This window comes from Coregonus lavaretus (genome assembly GCF_964263955.1).
Source record: "Coregonus lavaretus genome assembly, chromosome: 5".
Classification (NCBI taxonomy): domain Eukaryota; kingdom Metazoa; phylum Chordata; class Actinopteri; order Salmoniformes; family Salmonidae; genus Coregonus; species Coregonus lavaretus.
The window spans coordinates 24,708,942-24,731,068 of NC_139992.1; the positions used below are offsets into that span (position 1 = coordinate 24,708,942).

At 43.0% G+C, this 22,127-nt stretch overlaps 1 protein-coding gene across 1 annotated transcript in view; it reads left to right on the plus strand.

The window, feature by feature from the left end:
* LOC311129984 (radixin-like) overlaps positions 1–22,127 on the plus strand; it is a 46,835-nt gene that overhangs the window by 5,667 nt on the left and 19,041 nt on the right. The window contains exon 2 of the mRNA XM_084162558.1: positions 13,725–13,808. Within this exon, the coding sequence (XP_084018684.1) occupies positions 13,725–13,808 (84 nt within the window). The remainder of the gene's footprint in view (positions 1–13,724; positions 13,809–22,127) is intronic.

Sequence of the window (22,127 nt, forward strand, 5' to 3'; positions counted from 1 at the left end):
CTTCTACCTTCGCTCTCCCCTGCTCCTTGTTTTCTCTACCTTTTGATGTGCTTCTAGTCTTCCCCTCTCTATTGTCTTCCTCTCCTAGTCTCTCTGGCCAGCTCTCCCTCCTTCCTTCCTTTCTCTCTCTGTCATCTTGTATGCTGTTGCTACTCTCTGTTTATTATCTATGCATAGTCACTTTAATAACTCTACCTACATGTACAGTGAGGGAAAAAAGTATTTGATCCCCTGCTGATTTCTCCTCTGAATCATTCAGATGTTCATTGGCAAACTTCAGACGAGCATGTTAATGTGCTTTCTTGAGCAGGGGGACCTTGCGGGCGCTGCAGGATTTCAGTCATTTACGGCATAGTGTGTTACCAATTGTTTTCTTGGTGACTATGGTCCCAGCTGCCTTGAGATCATTGACAAGATCCTCCCGTGTAGTTCTGGGCTGATTCCTCACCGTTCTCATGATCATTTTAACTCCACGAGGTGAGATCTTGCATGGAGCCCCAGGCCGAGGGAGATTGACAGTTATTTTGTGTTTCTTCCATTTGCGAATAATCGCACCAACTGTTGTCACCTTCTTACCAAGCTGCTTGGCGATGGTCTTGTAGCCCATTCCAGCCTTGTGTAGGTCTACAATCTTGTCCCGGACATCCTTGGAGAGCTCTTTGGTCTTGGCCATGGTGGAGAGTTTGGAATCGGATTGATTGATTGCTTCTGTGGACAGGTGTCTTTTATACAGGTAACAAGCTGAGATTAGGAGCACTCCCTTTAAGAGTGTGCTCCTAATCTCAGCTCGTTACCTGTATAAAAGACACCTGGGAGCCAGAAATCTATCTGATTTAGAGGGGGTCAAATACTTATTTCCCTCATTAAAATGCAAATCAATTTATAAAATTTTTGACATGCGTTTTTCTGGATTTTGTTGTTGTTATTCTGTCTCTCACTGTTCAAATAAACGTACCATTAAAATTATAGACTGATCCTTTCTTTGTCAGTGGGCAAACGTACAAAATCAGCAGGGGATCAAATACTTTTTTCCCTCACTGTATGTATTACCTCAATTACCTTGACTAACCGGTGCCCCCGCACATTGACTCGGTACCGGTACCCCCTGTATATAGCCTCACTATTGTTATTTTTACAGCTGCTCTTTAATTATTTGTAACTTTTATTTTGTATTATTTTACATTTAATTTTTTTGTGATTTTTTTTGTGTGTATTCTTTCTTAAAACTGTTTGGTTAAGGGCTTGTAAGTAAGCATTCCACTGTAAGGTCTACACCTGTTGTATTCGGCTCATGTGACAAATACAATTTGATTTGATTTAGTGGGGTGAAGGAGATGATGGGAAGGTGAAGGGTGTGTCGGAGGGGGATGGGTGAGGGGTGAAGAAGGGTAAAGCCCAAGTCTGGTCCTCTGCCTTAAAGCCCCTGGTAACCGGCTTAGCAACAAACAGCTGTGCATTTAATTAGGCCTGTCTAGTACTGAACAAACACACACACAAAAACGTGTTTGGGTGGGGGATATGTAAAGGACTACCTCTGCCTTGAGGGTTACTGGACCAATAACTGGAAATAGCCAATCAAGTATAGAGATGGTATCTGTTCTTCTGCCTGATTTTCTAATCCATTTCCAATTTACTTCTTGAATTGGCTGAACAGAAACTGAATTGACCCCGACCCTAGGAGACGTGGCTATGTATAGCCTAGTAGCAGTCAGAGAATGGGGGTTTCTAGTATTCACTGTGCACTGCTCTGCTCTCCATGTGGTTTGTCAGTTGGTGATTAGCTCCTATCAGTTCCGAGACATCTTGCTCCGTCTGCTCTTCTCCTCTATCTGTCAGTCTCTCTCCTTCTCTCTCTCCTGCTCAGTTTCTCTCGCTCTCTCTTGGTCTCGAATGCGCACACACACGAACATATTCAATTATTTCCTCACAGAAATAAGCAATTTTTGGCCATAGGATGGGTGTGACCGCTACGACACAAAGGAAAGGATCTTTACACATCTCCATACCTCCCTAACCCTCAGTCTGTCTCCCCTGTAGAGCACCAGAATTAGCTCCAATACCAGCATTCAGGCCACATCATAATTCTATGTACACAATATATAGAACTGCAGTGTTCAATTGGACATGTGCTGAAAGGGAAAAGTGGTCTACGTGCAATACTTTAGAGGTCCTGTAGCACCAATGTTAGAACTTCTCAGTGTTATTGTGGTCCATCGTGTTAATGATGCAGTGCTACTCATCTCCCAGCCTAAGAGGTTAATCCTACAGATATTGTTTTCTGTGCCCGCGTCTGTGTTTAAATCCCTGTTTAGTGGTTTAGCTTTTTAAACAATTACACTACCGTTCAAAAGTTTGGGGTCACTTAGAAATGTCCTTTTCGAAAGAAAAACAATTTTTTTGGTCCGTTAAAATAACATCAAATTGATCAGAAATACAGTGTAGACAATGTTAATGTTGTAAATGGCTATTGTAGCTGGAAACGGCTGATTTTTTTATGGAATATCTACATAGGCGTACAGAGGCCTATTTCCTATTCAAACTCATTTAATGTATGTTTTCATGGAAAACAAGTACATTTCTAAGTGACCCCAAACTTTTGAACGGTAGTGCATACATTAAATGAGTTTGTATAGGAAATATAGCAAAATGCATAGGAAATGTAGTCATTGACAAGGTTAGAAATAATGATTTTTTATATAAATAATAATTGTGTCCTTCAAACTTTGCTTTCGTCAAAGAATCCTCCATTTGCAGCAATTACAGCCTTGCAGACCTTTGGCATTCTAGTTGTCAATTTGTTGAGGTAATCTGAAGAGATTTCACCCCATACTTCCTGAAGCACCTCCCACAAGTTGGATTGGCTTGATGGGCACTTCTTATGTACCATACTGTCAAGCTGCTCTCACAACAGCTCAATAGGGTTGAGATCCGATGACTGTGCTGGCCACTCCATTATAGACAGAATACCAGCTGACTGCTTCTTCCCTAAATAGTTATTGCATAGTTTGTAGCTGTGCTTTGGGTCATTGTCCTGTTGTAGGAGGAAATTGGCTCCAATCAAGTGCCGTCCACAGGGTATGGCATGGCGTTGCAAAATGGAGTGATAGCCTTCCTTCTTCAAGATCCCTTTTACCCTGTACAAATCTCCCACTTTACCACCACCAATGCACCCCCAGACCATCACATTGCCTCCACCATGCTTGACAGATGGTATCAAGCACTCCTCAAGCATCTTTTCATTTGGTCTGCGTCCAATCTTCCTCTGTCCAGTGTCTGTGTTCTTTTGCCCATCTTAATCTTTTATTTTTATTGGCCAGTCTGAGATATGGCTTTTTCTTTGCAACTCTGCCTAGAAGGTCAGCATTCCGGAGTCGCCTCTTCACTGTTGACGTTGAGACTGGTGTTTTGCGGGTACTATTTAATGAAGCTGCCAGTTGAGGACGTGAGGCGTCTGTTTCTCAAACTAGACACTCTAATGTATTTGTCCTCTTGCTCAGTTGTGCACCGGGGCCTCCCACTCCTCTTTCTATTCTGGTTAGAGCCAGTTTGCGCTGTTCTGTGAAGGGAGTAGTACACAGCGTTGTACGAGATCTTCAGTTTCTTGGCAATTTCTCGCATGGAATAGCCTTAATTTCTGAGGAACAAGAATAGACTGACGAGTTTCAGAAGAAAGTTCTTTGTTTCTGGCCATTTTGAGCTTGTAATCGAACCCACAATTGCTGATGCTCCAGATACTCAACTAGTCTCAAGAAGGCCAGTTTTATTGCTTCTTTAATCAGCAGAACAGTTTTCAGCTGTGCTAACATAATTGCAAAAGGCTTTTCTAATGATCAGTTAGCCTTTTTAAAATGATAAACTTGGATGAGCAAACACAACGTGCCATTGGAACACAGGACTGATGGTTGCTGATAATGGGCCTCTGTACGCCTATGTAGATATTCCATTACAAATCTGCCGTTTCCAGCTACAATAGCCATTTACAACATTAACAATGTCTACACTGTATTTCTGATCAATTTTATGTTATTTTAATGGACAAAAAAAATGGAAAGGACATTTCTAAGTGACCCCAAACTTTTTAACGGTAGTGTACATTAAACCATCCCGCAAGGTGTCTGCCACATTGCCGCCCACCTGTTACGCATGCACACACATGCCCAGGAGCACGCGGTGCGTACAGTACATCTGAATCCAGGCCTTGTCTCTTCTAGACAGTAGTCTGGACATAAACAAGGTGTACCTGGGATTGTGTGAAAAGGCTTTTCTCTCTGACCAGCCTCAGACAGTCCAGGGTCAGACCATCAGTCGAAGGACCCACAGCTAGCACAACACTGACGTGTGTGTGTGTGTGTGTCTATCGTAGTGTACTGTTGAATACAACAGTGGTATGGTCTGAGAAAGAGAGCCAGAGAGGGGTGTGTTTTCTATTTAATTCTCTGGACACCTGCTCGTCGAACATCTCATTCCAAAATCATGGGCATTAATATGGAGTTGGTCCCCTCTTTGCTGCTATAACAGCCTCCACTCTTCTGGGAAGGCTTTCCACTAGATGTTGGAAAATTGCTGCGGGGACTTACTTCCATTCAGCAGCAAGAACATTCGTGAGGTCAGGTACTGATGTTAGGCGATTAGGCCTGGCTCGCAGTCGGCGTTCCAATTCATCCCAAAGGTGTTCGATGGGGTTGAGTTCAGGGCTCTGTGTAGGCTAGTGAAGTTTTTCCACATCGATCTCGACAAACCCTTTCTATATGGACCTTGCTTTATCCACTGGGGCATTGTCACGCTAAAACAGGAAAGGGCCTTCCCTAAACTGTTGCCACAAGGTAGGAAGCACAGAATCGTCTAGAATGTCATTGTATGCTGTAGCATTAAGATTTCCCTTCATTGGAACTAAGGGGCCTAGCCCGAACCATGAACCCCCCTCCCCCCACCCCTGACCATTATTCCTCCTCCACCAAACCTTACAGTTGGCACTATGCCTTCGGGCAGGTAGCGTTCTCCTGGTATCCACTAAACCCAGATTCGTCTGTTGGACTGCCAGATGGTGAAGCGTGATTCATCACTCCAGAGAACGCGTTTCCACTGCTCCAGAGTCCAATGGCGGCGAGCTTTACACCACTCCAGCTGATGCTTGGCATTGCGCAAGGTGATCTTAGGCTAGTGTGTGGCTGCTCGGCCATGGAAACCCATTTCATGAAGCTCCCGACGAACAGTTCTTGTGCTGACGTTGCTTCCAGACACAGTTTGGAACTCGGTAGTGAGTGTTGCAACTGAGGACAGACGATTTTTACGCGCTACGTGCTTCAGCACTCAATGGTCCCGCAGCTCTATCAGGACAGACATTTGAGGAACTGACTTGTTGGAAAGATGGCATCCTATGACGGTGCCACGTTGAAAGTTACTGAGCTCTTCAGTGCGGGCCATTCTACTGCCAATGTTTGTCTATGGAATTTGCATGGCTGTGTGCTGAATTTTATACACCTGTCAGCAACGGGTGTGGCTGAAATAGCCGAACACCTTCCTAATATTGAGTTGCACCCCCCCCCCCCCCCCCCACCCTCTCTACAAGGTGACGAAAGCGTTCCACAGGGATGCTGGCCCATGTTGACTCCAATCAGTTGTGTCAAGTTGGCTGAATGTCCTTTGGGTGGTGGACCATTCTTGATACACACGGGAAACTGGTTGAGTGTGAAAAACCCAGCAGCGTTGCAATTCACAAACCGGTGTGCCTGGCACCTACTACTATAACCCGTTCAAAGGCACTTACATTTTGTCTTGCCCATTTATCCTCTGAATGGCACACATACACAATCCATGTCTCAATTGTCTCTAAGCTTAAAAATCCTTCTTTAACCTGTTTTCATCCCCTTCATATACACTGAAGTGGATTTAACAAGCAACCTCAATAAGGCATAATAGCTTTCACCTGATCAGTCTGTCATGGAAAGAGCAGGTGGTGTTAATGTTTTGTATACTCAGTGTATATACAGTGGTGTGAAAAAGTGTTTGCCCCCTTCCTGATTTCTTATTTGTTTGCATGTTTGTCACACTTAAATGTTTCAGATCATCAAACAAATTTAAATATTAGTCAAAGATAACACAAGTAAACACAAAATGCAGTTTTGAAATGAAGGTTGTTATTATTAAGGGAAAACAAAATCCAAACCCACATGGCCCTGTGTGAAAAAGTGATTGCAATTAGTCTTTTACAGCGCTGTGGAGGAATTTTGGCCCACTCATCTTTGCAGAATTGTTGGAATTCAACCACATTGGAGGGTTTTCGAGCATGAACTTCCTTTTTAAGGTCATGCCACAGCATCTCAATAGGATTCAGGTCAGGACTTTGACTAGGCCACTCCAAAGTCTTCATTTTGTTTTTCTTCAGCCATTCAGAGATGGACTTGCTGGTGTGTTTTGGATCATTGTCCTGCTGCAGAACCCAAGTTCGCTTCAGCTTGAGGTCACGAACAGATGGCCGGACATTCTCCTTCAGGATTTTTTGGTAGACAGCAGAATTCATGGTTCCATTTATCACAGCAAGTCTTCCAGGTCCTGAAGCAGAAAAACAGGCCCAGACCATCACACTACCACCACCATATTTTACTGTTGGTATGATGTTCTTTTTCTGAAATGCGGTGTTACTTTTACGCCAGATGTAATGGGACACACACCTTCCAAAAAGTTCAACTTTTGTCTCGTCAGTCCACAGAGTATTTTCCCAAAGGTTTTGGGGATCATCAAGATGTTTTCTGGCAAAAATGAGACGAGCCTTAATGTTCTTTTTGCTCAGCAGTGGTTTTCATCTTGGAACTCTGCCATGCAAGCCATTTTTGCCCAGTCTCTTTCTTATGGTGGAGTTATGAACACTGACCTTAACTGAGGCAAGTGAGGCCTGCAGCTCTTTGGATGTTGTTGTGGGGTCTTTTGTGACCTCTTGGATGAGTCGTCGCTGCACTCTTGGGGTAATTTTGGTCGGTCGGCCACTCCTGGGAAGGTTCACCACTGTTCCATGTTTTCGCCATTTGTGGATAATGGCTCTCACTGTGGTTCGCTGGAGTCCCAAAGCTTTAGAAATGGCTTTATAACCTTTTCCAGACTGATGGGATCTCAATTACTTTCTTTCTCATTTGTTCCTGAATTTCTTTGGATCTCAGCATGATGTCTAGCTTTTGAGGATCTTTTGGTCTACTTCACTTTGTCAGGCAGGTCCTATTTAAGTGATTCCTTGATTGAGAACAGGTGTGGCAGTAATCAGGCCTGGGTGTGGCTAGAGGAATTGAACTCAGGTGTGATAAACCACAGTTGAGTTGTGTTATAACAGGGGGTGCAAACACTTTTTCACACAGGGCCATGTAGGTTTGGATTTTGTTTTCCCTTAATAATAACAACCTTCATTTCAAAACTGCTTTTTGTGTTTACTTGTGTTATCTTTGACTAATATTTAAATTTGTGTGATGATCTGAAACATTTAAGTGTGACAAACATGCAAACAAATAACAAATCAGGAAGGGGGCAAACACTTTTTCACACCACTGTACACCCGCCCCTCATACAGCCCCTAACCATATCTAACCCTAACATCCATAACACAAACATAGACACAGTATTGTGTATACTGTATATACACACCAAACCCGTAACCCACTAATACTCCGACAGCCCTGTCCTGACCTGCTAATTCACTGACTACCACCATGTCAACATCCTCCTCTAATAATACCTGACCTACTGCATTTCTTTAGCAGCCATTCTACTTGTTCATGCTCTTCTAGCATAGCGCATCTCTCCTCACGCTCCTGATAGATCCTCTTTCCTCGTGCACACTCCTGATAGATCCTCTCTCCTCATACACGCTCCTCATACACGCTCCTAATTGCCATCACTAGCACATTAGAGGCTGATGCTGCCTATTGAAATCACTGGCCACTTTAAGAAATGGAACACTAGTCACTTTAATAATATTTACATATCTTGCACTACTCATCTCATATGTATATACTGTATTCTATAATATTCTACTGTATCTTAGTCCATGCCGCTCTGTCATTGCTTGTCCATATATGTATATATTCTTAAATTCCATTCCTTACTTAGATTTGTGTGTATTGGGTATATGTTGTGAAATTGTTAGATATTACTTGTTAGATATTACTGCACTGTCGGAGCTAGAAGCAGAAGCATTTCACTACACCCGCAATAACATCTGCTAAACACGTGTATGTGACAAATACAAGTTTATTTTATTTGATAATAGATCCTCTCTCCTCATGCACGCAGTGGTGGAAAAAGTACCCAATTGCCATACTTGAGTAAAAGTAAAGATACCTTAATAGAAAATGACTCAAGTAAAAGTAAAAGTCAACCAGTAAAATCCTACTTGAGTAAGTCTAAAAGTATTTGGTTTTAAATGTACTTCAGTATAAAAATTAAATGTAATTGCTAAAATATACCTAAGTATAAATCAAATCAAATTTTATTTGTCACATGCGCCGAATACAACAGGTGTAGTCCTTACCGTGAAATGCTTACTTACAAGCCTTTAACCTCTTATATGTAATGGCACATTTTAGATTTCCGCCTAAATAGACATACCCAAAAGGAACTGCTATTCATGTGTAATTACATGATTCTGACATGCCAAAACTTGGTACATTTGGAAAGAAGACATCTGTGTCACGCTCGATTACAGACGGAACGGACCAAGGCGCAGCGTGATATGCATTCATGTTTATTAACGATAGAATAAACACAACGAACAAAGACAATAAACTAACGATACGTGACGTCCTAAGGTACACACAACAAACCTCACATGGAACAAGATCCCACAACCCACTAGTGCCAATAGGCTACCTAAATATGGTCCCCAATCAGAGACAACGAGCTACATCTACACATTCTAGATCTAAACATTGACAATCCACATAGCACAACACGACACAGAAAATACACACCCTGACTCAACAAATACGAGTCCCTAGAATCAGGGCGTGACAATCTGTGAGATTATGAGGAAATGATCAGAAGATAGATGGGAGTTACATAGTTCAGAATACACAAGATCAAGCACACACAAAATAACCATTTTTTTGTTTTTTATTTTGAAAGTCATTTTTCATTGACCTGCTATAAATTAATTATTGATGCCCAGAGCTGGAAACACATCAGATGGCTTCCACATCATGTGAACAATATCAGAAAAAAATGGGACTGATACACCTAACAACTAGAAATGGGCAGATGTTTTAGTAAGTGGTGTCAGGTGTGGTCACGGGACGTTTCCAAGTGTCCCTAAACCTCTCCAAAGTGGCATATGTATGTTAATGAGATTATTCCAGTGCTATTACATATTTGCAATCCCTAAATGCTAGTTGTTCAGTATAAAAACACAATTTCTACCATATCAACCTCACTCAAACATTGTGGTGGTGTTATGGGGTATCCAGGGTACATTCAAGTGTCCTTTCAATCTCTCCAAAGTGTCCGAATGTGGTAATTGCACTGTTTTTGCACACTGGATGTGCCTAAAAGTTATTGTTCACTATAAAAACTAAATTTCTACAACACTATCCTCTCTCAAACATTGTGGTGGTGTCGGGGGACATACAGGGGATATCCAAGTGTTTTTTCAACCTCTCCAAAGTGCCTGAACGTTTAGCCTAGGCATATCCAATGTATTGGTCCCACATACAAATGAACTGTTTACAAAAACAATAAAAGCAATAGATATACAGAAACAAAATATACAAATGTCTTATCAAACAAACTTGGTTACACACGTGTCCTTCACTAAAAAAGGTGCAAAAATAGAAATAAGCTGGGCTATTTACAAATGGTATTTGTGTTCATTTTACATCCCAGGTGTAGATGATTAGATTTCACTTTCACCGTAGCTTGTGCATGTCGGGATAGTCTTTGAAGCAGTCCCTCTCTGCCAGGAAACAAAAAGCAAAACTGGCATTTCAGAAGAAGATCTGGCATTTCACCCTTTTTTCCACCGTGTTTTGTGCAATGCTTGCAGTTCTTCCTTTTATCTTTTGGCATGTGTGTTGGATAGTGGCGCTCACCTTGAGTGGGGGGTCTTGTGATGGTTGTGAGGTTGGTTTGGGCCCCCAATTCTGCCATTTTCAACACCAGCTGCTCTCGGAAGGCCAACTGGGATAAAGGGGTTTGACCTTTTGCTTTGGTCATCTGCTTGTGGAGAATGAAAGCATTTACTGTAGCAATGTCCACAAAGTGGTAAAAAAAAGTATTATACCACTTCCTGGTCTAGTGAAGGACCTGGTAGTAGCCTATCAGAGCATCAGATAGGTTGACACCCCCCATGCTGGAATTGTAGTTCTTCACAGGAACAGGAATAGAGACATTCTTCCTCACCCATGCCCCATAGGCATTTTTCACCCTACTTGAGACATGATCGTTATTGAATGCCTTATGCTGTGTGGTGAGCATGGTTACTTCCCTAGTGTCCTTCCATTTCACAAAAAGCAGCTTGTTAGTCCTGATCCAACGTATGGTCCCCCTCTCCGCTGTCTTTGTCATGTTGTTTAACTTGGTCTTGGGGAAACCGATTCTGTTAGGACGAATGGTGCCACAAGCCCCTACTTTCTTTTTCAAGAGGTCTATGAAAAGTGGACGTAGAACCATAAGACGGGGTGATTGAAATAGCAGTGGGAGGGTGAAGACCTTGACCGGCGGGGGCGATTGCTGGGGAGGGGTGGCTCCCAAACGTCATCATCCAAATCCTCTGCATCCTCCACTCTGTGGTGAGTAAAATAAAGGGATATATTGTTGTAAAAGACACAGAATTACAGTTGACTCAATTTACAAAACGACATTACTGTAAAGTAAAAACACCAAGCCTAAGCCTAAACTGTATCTGTACAGTGACTCACATAGAAGGTGTGAAGCACACACACAATGCAAACAGTAACACTTTGGAGAAATAAACAGTGGCCATGAGAGTTTAGTGGCCTCTCCAAAGTTACAAGGATGAAACTTAGAACAGCAAACTTTGAACTAATATGAAACAGACAATAACTACTTTTATATAACATTGAAATTACTTGTACTATGTAAACTAAATCCAAAGCACTAGAAAGCAGACAACTTATAAAAAACGAAATACATAGTAGTAGCTATATAAAGTCATGAAAATAATTTACAGATCTAAAAGTGGATCCAATCCTTCTAGAAAGCAATCTTCGTCGGCCGAGTCTAAATCCTCCTTGACCAAATCGCTCCCCTGATCTGAGTCCGACTCCAGTATTTTATTTAAAGCTTCTATGTGGGTATACTTATTTATAGATGCCTTTTTTAGGTTCCTGTTCGATATTCTTAGTTTTTCCCTTTTTTTCTTGAGAAGCCATGTTTTATGCTAAAGCAATGAAATGAAAGCGATGAAATCTGTTTACAATGTAATGTAGCGTGCTCGGTGCGTCTCGTCTCTGAGCCAGGTAGCAATAGTTCGCATTACGCATAAAAGGTTCTAGGCCTTGCTTTGTCCCACCCAGGTCAACTGCATATCCCTGGAAAGATTATCTTATTGGCTACAAGACTGTCAAGGTGCCATAGTAGTCAATCCCTTGTGTAATGGATGCCTATGGCGCTTAAGCAAGCAACATATTTTTGATGCGCAAAGATATACTCACTCGGTGGACATTCGATGTTGCCATTAAGTCATACATCATCAGATAACATTGGCAATAGGCTAGATTTGTTCCTACCAACCTAAGGATTAAGTAGCTATAGCTCGAACACAGACCAAATTGAAGCTTATCTTGTAAGATGTCTGCTTTTGCAGATAGGGGCTAACGTTCTCATACCAGACTGAATTGAACCCTCTTTTTCTCCCCAATTTCGCACCAAACCGCGCTTCTTAACACCTCCTCTTCTCTCTGCCAGCCTCTCCTCCTCCCTCTTCACTGGAGTTATATCAGGACACAGCTTCTTGCCTTGCTGCTCAGTATTTTACTGTTGGCTGGCTGATACTGTACCTCTGGCTGGGCCTGACTTGCTGCAGTCACATACATTTAAATTTTAAATTTTAGTCATTTAGCAGACGCTCTTATCCAGAGCGACTTACAGTTAGTGAGTGCATACATTATTTATATTTTTTATTTTTCATACTGGCCCCCGTGGGAATCGAACCCACAACCCTGGCGTTGCAAACGCCATGCTCTACCAACTGAGCTACATCCCTGCAGGCCATTCCCTCCCCTACCCTGGACGACGCTGGGCCAATTGTGCGCCGCCCCATGGGTCTGGAGCAAGGGAAGTTATTACACACTGACTGGAAGGGAGATAGATGGCCACATATTTGCACTGAAGCTACAAATAACCCATATAGTTGTGATGGGCTAAATGCATCTTGATGTTTGGGTACGAGACTTGTTGTAGTTGTTCTGAGGCCTCGTGTTCCATAGATGGGATTAAGATAGCGTGTGTTTTCATTAACGGTTAAAAGGTCGTATTACTTTTATCTGAGGCGAAGACATAACATATTTATGATGTCCTGGATTGCATTTGATTGTGTATTGCCCCTGGTGCAAATCTGAAACACTTAGTTTCTTCCCTTTTCTGTCTCTGTCATTGGCCCACCTCTCAGCTCCTAGAAAAGAATGACACTGCAATATTCACTCCTCAAGTTCTACAGGCAAGGATGATTTATTTTTTAAAGCTGTGAATAACCCATGGAGTTCTGTTTCTGTACAAGTAATGTTTACTCATTCATGCACTTAATGGCCTCAGGCAAATGGCTGCTGCTGCTATTCTGGTGCCAAATCACTGCTATTGGTTCCCTCTTTCTGTGAAGCTCAGAGACTTTGCCTCGGGGAAGAGAGGAGAGGGGGAGGGAAATGGGACAGAGAGAGAGGGGATCATTTCAACAGAGCAAGTGTGACTCACTTTGGTTCTGGCCCGGAGCACTTTCTGGCTTCTTTTGGGTCATATGAGCTGTATCTTGTCAATTGGACAGGAGTTGATGTTTGTTATTGTGTTTTCGTCTTCATGTTTGTGGCACAGCCCTCTTGGCTACATCGTTGCTCAACTTAAAGGGGTAGTTGACCCAAATTAGGAAATGACAATAGGAGCCGGTCTGAATTGTGTGCCCGTGCATATGCAATGTGTGCGTAGATGTCCTACAAGAGGATAGGGATATTTATAGAAGAATGATAAGCAGTGATAAGCACACACACTCTCCCTCACGTCTTCAGTAGAAGACTGCACACGTGCCCACTCAACACAATCTGATTAAATCCAACATCCATGTGAACACACATTAGGCTATATGCAGCTATAGCACCTGGCCCCCTCTCTCTAATTCCCATGCAGTGGTGTGTCTCAGTGTACTGGGTTCAGTCGTGGCTGCTGTAGACTAACAATATGTGTTCTCTTCTCTCCAGCTGTGAGGTGGTGGAGACGGGGTGCAGCTGAGTAGACTGATAGAGGGAGATAAGAGGGGTGGAGGGGGGTGCAGACTGCCACGTGGGCTGTGTGATGCATATAAAAGTATCTGTGGGGACGTTAACGTGTGTCTACTTGCTTTGAATTAGCTGTGTGTGTGAATGGAATGTTCTCATAATGGTCTTGTCAAAACCAGCAGCTTGGAAGAGAATTACACTGCTGTGCACAAATCCTTCCGCTCATTTCACTTAAAATACTGTCTTTGTATATGAACATGTTGTGATATAAGTTACTAATGGGTATTCTGTCTGTGTGTATAGATCAATGTGCGGGTCACCACCATGGATGCAGAGCTGGAGTTTGCCATCCAGCCCAACACCACCGGCAAACAGCTTTTTGACCAGGTAAGCATGGTTTTAATTTACCTCTCACACTCACTCACTCATTTACTCTCACTCACTCACTCACGTACAGACTAGCTTCATAACCAGGTAAGCATGGGGTTAATTTACTTCTCACTCACGCCACTCATTTACAGACTAGCTTAATGACCAGGTAATCATGGGGTTAACGTACAACAAACACACACTACTGAGGGTCAACAAGGCTGGGAGCTGGACTGGTCTAGTTAGAGCCTGTATGGGTATTGTCAGCAACAGAGAGACTGAGACAGAGAAACAGAGCAATCATTGTGCTGGGAGAGAGAGAGACCAGTGTGTGTTGTCTGAGCAGAGAAAGGGCAGCTTTCAGTAGCTGAACCCGGGTGGGCTGCTGGAGACTGCTGGGGCAGCAGAGAGATGTACAGACAGAGATATTGTTTGCATGCATTTCCCATGGAAGCTGACTGAGTGGAGGAAAACCTGATATTTGAATATTTTAACTCGTAATGTGATTGACATTTACAGTCGGTTAAATTTGCGGCTCCATTCCACTCCAAAGATTGTCTGACAATTCTCCCCAATGTGACTATTTATTTCTGTAGTGTTGGAATGGAGCCCAGCTCTGACTCAGCAGGGATCCTCTTCTGTTGACTGGGCTCTGTTGGTTCCCCTCACAGCTCATCAGTGTGTGTGTGCCACTCAGTCATTGGACTCCATTGACCTTAACTTACACTCTCACATGCACACTCAGTCATGCTCACTACAACACGCATGCACGCGCGCGCAGACACACACAAACGCACACACCATCGGGCGTGCTTCAGTCAGTGTTGGACAGCTGGTTTCCATGGTGACTGAGAAATACACAGAGAGACATAGAGATCCGGTGAGTCAGGCTTTCTATCTGTCAGAGCCTCAGTGAGTGTTATAAATACAAAGACATACATGTGTTGAGAGAGTGCATTCGGAAAGTATTCAGACCCCATTACTTTTTCCACATTTTGTTACATTACAGCCTTATTCTAAAATTGATTAAATAAATAAAAATCTCATCAATCTACACACAATACCCCATAATGACAAAGCGAAAACAGATTTTTAGAAATTTTAGCAAATGTATTAAATAAAAAAAAACGGAAATACCTTATTTACATAAGTATTCAGACCCTTTGCTATGAGACTCAAAATTGAGCTCAGATGCATCCTGTTTCCATTGGTCATCCTTGAGATGTTTCTACAACTTGATTGGAGTCCACTTGTGGTAAAATCAATTGATTGGACATGATTTGGAAAGGCACACACCTGTCTACATAAGGTCCCACAGTTGACAGTGCATGTCAGAGCAAAAACCAAGCCATGAGGTCGAAGAAATTGTCAGTAGAACTCAGAGACAGGATTGTGTCGAGGCACAGATCTGGGTAAGGGTACCAAAACATTTCTGCAGCATTAAAGGTCCCCAAGAACACAGTGTCCTCCATTATTCTTAAATGGAAGAAGTTTGGAACCACCAAGACTCTTCCTAGAGCTGGCCGTCCGGTCAAACTGAGCAATCAGAGGAGAAGGGCCTTGGTCAGGGAGGTGACTAAGAACCCGATGGTCACTCTTGCAGAGCTCTAGAGTTCCTCTGTGGAGATGGGAGAACCTTCCAGAAGGACAACCATCTCTGCAGCACTCCACCAATCAGGCCTTTATGGTAGAGTGGCCAGATGGAAGCCACTCCTCAGTAAAAGGCACATGACAGCCCGCTTGGAGTTTGCATAAAAGGCACCTAAAGAACTCTGACAATGAGAAACAAGATTCTCTGGTCTGATGAAACCAAGATTGAACTCTTTGGCCTGAATGCCAAGCGTCACATCTGGAGGAAACCTGGCACCATCCCTACGGTGAAGCATGGTGGTGGCAGCATCATGCTTGGGCGATGTTTTTCAGCGGCAGGTACTGGGAGACTAGTCAGGATCGAGGGAAAGATGAACGGAGCAAAGTACAGAGAGATCCTGCTCCAGAGCTCTCAGGACCTCAGACTGGGGCGAAGGTTCACCTTCCAACAGGACAACAACCCTAAGCACACAGCCAAGACAACGCAGGAGTGGCTTCGGGACAAGTCTCTGAATGTTCTTGAGTGGCCCAGCCAGAGCCCGGACTTGAACCCGATTGAACATCTCTGGAGAGACCTGAAAATAGCTGTGCAGCGACGCTCCCCATCCAACCTGACAGAGCTTGAGAGGATCTGCAGAGAAGAATGGGAGAAACTCTCCCAAATACAGGTGTGCCAAGCTTGTAGCGTCATACCCAAGAAGACTCGAGGCTGTAATTGCCGCCATATGTGCTTCAACAAGTACTGAGTAAAGGGTCTGAATACTTATGTAAATGTGATTTCCGTTTTGTATTTTTATTTTATTTTTATTTTAACATTTCTAAAAAACCTGTTTTTGCTGGTTTCGAGGCTGACGTTTGGCAACTCGAACCTTCAGCTCCCTCCACAGATTTTCTATGGGATTAAGGTCTGGAGACTGGCTAGGCCACTCCAGGACCTTAATGTGCTTCTTCTTGAGCCACTCCTTTGTTGCCTTGGCCATGTGTTTTGGGTCATTGTCATGCTGGAATACCCATCCACGACCCATTTTCAATGCCCTGGCAGAGGGAAGGAGGTTCTCACCCAAGATTTGACGGTACATGGCCCCATCCATCGTCCCTTTGATGCAGTGAAGTTGTCCTGTCCCCTTAGCAGAAAAACACCCCCAAAGCATAATGTTTCCACCTCCATGTTTGACGGTGGGGATGGTGTTCTTGGGGTCATAGGCACCATTCATCCTCCTCCAAACACGGCGAGTTGAGTTGATGCCAAAGAGCTCCATTTTGGTCTCATCTGACCACAACACTTTCACCCAGTTCTCCTCTGAATCATTCAGATGTTCATTGGCAAACTTCAGACGGCCCTGTATATGTGCTTTCTTGAGCAGGGGGACCTTGCGGGCGCTGCAGGATTTCAGTCCTTCACGGCGTAGTGTGTTACCAATTGTTTTCTTGGTGACTATGGACCCAGCTGCCTTGGGATCATTGACAAGATGCTCCCGTGTAGTTCTGGGCTGATTCCTCACCGTTCTCATGATCATTGCAACTCCACGAGGTGAGATCTTGCATGGAGCCCCAGGCCGAGGGAGATTGACAGTTATTTTGTGTTTCTTCCATTTTCGAATAATCGCACCAACTGTTGTCACCTTCTCACCAAGCTGCTTGCCGATGGTCTTGTAGCCCATTCCAGCCTTGTGTAGGTCTACAATCTTGTCCCTGACATCCTTGGAGAGCTCTTTGGTCTTGGCCATGGTGGAGAGTTTGGAATCTGATTGATTGCTTCTGTGGACAGGTGTCTTTTATACAGGTAACAAGCTGAGATTAGGAGCACTCCCTTTAAGAGTTACCTGTATAAAAGACACCTGGGAGCCAGAAATATTTTTGATTGAGAGGGGGTCAAATACTTATTTCCCTCATTCATAAAATTTTTGACATGCGTTTTTCTTGATCTTTTTGTTGTTATTCTGTCTCTCACTGTTCAAATAAACCTAACATTAAAATTATAGAATGAACATTTCTTTGTCAGTGGGCAAATGTACAAAATCAGCAGGGGATGAAATACTTTTTCCCCTCACTGGAGGGAGGGAGGGAGGGAGAGAGGGAGAGATCTGTTTTTAGAATGAGATAAATACTCAAATTTAAAAATAATTTCATACAAGAAGTGATGAACAACAACTCTATTCAATCAGTAAGTGCCTCAAATTAAGGAGGTTTGACTCTTGCTAGCTAGCTAAACAACAAAAACCTAGCCAGCAGGCTAACAAGCTAGCCATAAAAATTTAGCTAGAACAAACCTAGCAAGGGGAGTTAATACAACGACATCAAACAACCAAATTGAGTGAGTAAACCAAAAAGCAGCACGGACTCTAACGTTAAACATGTCTTCTGTTTTTTTGTGTGAAGATTTTTCACTTTTTTTGCCGTTTTTTGAGCTAAAAAAATAAAAAAATAAAAATAAATTAGAGCTAGCTAGCAACAGCAGCAGACAAACAAAAACGGTGATGCGAGTAATCTCATCTTTCTCACTGACCAGCCAAATGTATGGCGCTCAGCAGTCTGCTCTCACTACCCATCCATAAAGAAAGAGGGAATCTGTTATGGGTGGAAGCTGAAAGTCAAAGAGACAGACGACCCTGACAGCACCATGATAACAATCAACCTCTACAAGACTGGGACTGTCATGGTGCAAGGTAATTTTAGGCTGTTCAGACCATTAAGGAAAGAGCAGAGAGAGAGAATGACACCACCAGTGACATGCCCTCCCACAAGAGAAACTTGCACCACTCTCACCCCCACTATCCCCACCCAAAAAGGCACATCCAGCACCTCTCTTCCCACCATAGTGGAGGACACGCCCCAGGAGGAGAGCGACCCCCTCAGTGCAGAGCAGGCTCAGGCCCTCCTCACCACCATGGCTGCCATGAGGGATGAGTTCACTAAACTAGAGGGGGAGGTGGTCCTGTTCAGGGAGAGTGTAAGCAAACAGCAACCAGACATCCACACGTTAGAGGAGCTCCTAACCAAAGGACGGACAGAGCAGGACAACAGCCTTACAACACATCTGAAAGAGGTTCAGCAAGAGAGAGACGAACTCAAGAGAGAGCTGGCTGATCTAACAAAGGAGGTGAGAGAGCTCCAAAAAGACAAGCACAACAGTAATAACGAGCTGACCACACTAAGAGAGGAGCTGCAGGAGAGAAAGAGTACAGAGGACAGGCTGCAGGAGCAGCTAGATCACCACTCCAGGATCGTGGTGTCAACCCTTCTACAGAGGACCGTCTTCCACCCTGCCACAATCCAAAGAATAAACGCCAGCCTCTCCCGGGACTGTGCCCTGCGACCCAATGTACACCTGGCCCACCATCCCACCCTCGATCCGGACTGTTTATATGACCATGTTCACCTGTACAGGGAGACAGTCCCCATCCTTGCCAAGACTCTAAAGGACGTCACTTTAAACCGCAGCCCGACCTCTCCACCATTTTGAAGGTAAAGAAAAAACAGTTATGAAATCTTTTTACGTTGCATGTTGGATTTTACAAGGATTGAAGTCCTCTGCTTTTTGGGCTAAAGAGCAGAAACCCAGACTTCCTGAAAGAAATTGATGATGTTGATATTGTAGTACTACAGGAAACATGGTGCAGAGGTGATGTTTCCACTGGCTGTCCACTAGGTTATAGTAAGATAATCGTACATTTACATTTACATTTTAGTCATTTAGCAGACGCTCTTATCCAGAGCGACTTACAGGAGCAATTAGGGTTAAGTGCCTTGCTCAAGGGCACATTAACGTCATTTAGCAGACACTCTTAGCCAGAGCGACTCACAAATTGGTGCGTTCACCCTATAGCCAGTGGGATAACCACTTTACAATTGGGGGGGGGGGGGGGGTAGAAGGATTCCTTTATCCTATCCCAGGTATTCCTTAAAGAGGTGGGGTTTCAAATGTCTCCGGAAGGTGGTGAGTGACTCCGCTGTCCTGGCGTCGTACCATCCACCAAATTAAAAGGAATCACACAGGGCAGAGACTCATGGGGAATGCTAATATGGTATAAATCTAAACTAACTCATTCAATCGAATTGATCAAAACAGGAGAATTCTTTATCTGGTTAAAAATCAACAAGGAAGCTATCTTAACAGATAAAAACGTCTTCCTCTGTGCCATATACATTCCCCCCTCTGTCACCCTACTTCAATGAAGAGAGTTTCTCCATTCTAGAGGGGGAGATTAGTCACTTTCAGGCCCAAGGCAACGTACTGGTATGTGGAGACCTGAATGCTAGAACAGCAGAAGAACTAGACACTATCAACAGTCATGGGGACAAACACCTACCGGGAAGCAACAACCTTTCCCTCCCCACATACCCCCCCAGAAACAACTATGACAAAGTGAAAAACAAAAATGGAGCACAGCTCCTGAAGCTCTGTTGAACACTGGGTGTGTACATAGTCAATGTAGGCTAAGAGGGGACTCTTTTGGTAAGTACACCTATAGCTCATACCTTGGCAGCAGTACTGTAGACTACTTTATCACTGACCTCTACCCAGAGTCTCTCAGAGCCTTCACAGTCAGCCCACTAACACCTCTCTCAGACCACAGTAAAATCACAGCCCAATAAATTACATGGTACTAAACAGGCCTATAGATGGAGTGCAAACAGTACAGAAATCTACCAAAAAGCAATTAGTAGCCAAAAAATACAATCTCTCCTGGACAACTTTTTAGCCTCTTACAGCAATGAAGGTGTAAATTTGGCCGTTTGGAACATAAACTTTATATTTGACAAATTAGCCTCCTTGGCTAATCTAAAGAAACATAAGAGCAAACCAAAAAGAATAGATAATGAAAAATGGTTTGATAATGATTGATAAAATCTAAGAAAGTCATTGAGAAATATATCTAATCAAAAACACAGAGAACCAGACAACAAAAATATACGCCTTCAATATGGGGAAACACTGAAGCAATACAAACGCACCCTAAGAACAAAAAAGGAACCGCACATTAGAAATCAGCTGGATGGAATTGAGGTATACATAGAATCAAACCACTTCTGGGAGAATTTGAATAAATTAAACAAACCTCATCATGAGGAATTGGCTATCCAAAATGGGGATATGTGGAGAAATTACTTTGCAAACCTCTACAGCAAATATAACAAATAGCCCAGAACAAAAAGATATACAAGAAAAATTACAAATCCTTGAATCAGCAGTCAAAGACTATCAGAATCCTGTGGATACCCCAATTACAGAATAATAATTATTGGAAAAACTATGCACTCCAACCCAAAAAGGCCTGTGGTGCTGATGGTATTTTAAATTAAATGATCAAATATACAGACCACAAATTCAAATTGGCTATACTCAAACTCAACATTATCCTCACTGCAGGTATTTTCCCCAGTATTTGGAACCAAGGATTGATCACACCAATCTATAGAAACGGAGACAGATTTGACCCAAATCATTACAGAGGAATTTGCGTTTTCCCCAGTATTTGGAACCAAGGATTGATCACACCAATCTATAGAAACGGAGACAGATTTGACCCAAATCATTACAGAGGAATTTGCGTTAACAGCAACTTGGGGAAAATTCTCTGCAGTATCATAAATAGCAGAATACGTAATATCCTTGATGAACACAACGTCCTGAGCAGAAGCCAGAATGGATTTTTTTTTTTAATTATTGTACAACAGACCACATTTACACCCTCCACACTCTGACAAACAAGTAAACCAAAACAAAGGCAAAATCTACTCGTGTTTTGTAGACTTCAAGAAAGCATTTGATTCAATTTGGCACAAAGTTCTTTTTTATAAACTAATAGAAAGTGGTATTGGAGGGAAAACAAATTATGTTATTAAATCAATGTACACTAAAAACAAATTTGCGGTTAAAATTGGCAACAAGCAAACAGACTTCTTCTCTCGGGGACGTGGAGTGAAACAGGGCTGCTCAATAAGTCCAACACTATTTAACATCTACATTAATGAATTGGCAAAAACATTAGAAGAATCTCCAGCACCTGGTCTCATCCTACACAACACTGAAATCAAGTGTCTGCTGTACACAGATGACCTGGTGCTACTGTCTCCCACTAAGGAGGGGTTACAGCAGCATCTAGATCATCTGCACAGGTTCTGTCAGACCTGGGCTCTGACAGTTAACCTAAAACAAACAAATAGAAATATACTCAAAAAAAGGTCAGGAAATCAGGATCACAAATATAAATTCTATTTGGACACAGTTCTATTAGAACACACCAAAAACGACACGTTTCTAGGTGTCACGTTCGTTTAATGACGGGACAGACCAAGGCGCAGCGTGATATACGTACATGTTTATTAACGTAATAAACACTCGACAAAACAATAAACGAAAAGTGAAGTCCAAGGTAGCACACACAACATACCTTACATGGAACAAGATCCCACAACCCACTAGTGATTCTACACCTGCATTACTAGCTGTTTGGGGTTTTAGGCTGGGTTTCTGTACAGCACTTCGAGATATTAGCTGATGTAAGAAGGGCTATATAAAATAAAATTGATTGATTGACTAGTGCCAATAGGCTGCCTAAGTATGATCAACATAGATCTACACATAATAGATCAAAACATAGAAAACACCACAAAGAATATACACACTCAACATATAAGAGTCCCCTGAGACAGGGCGTGACAGTACCCCCCCCCCCCCCCCCAAAGGTGCGGACTCCGACCGCACAAACATGACATGACAGGGAAGGGTCCGGGTGGGCATTC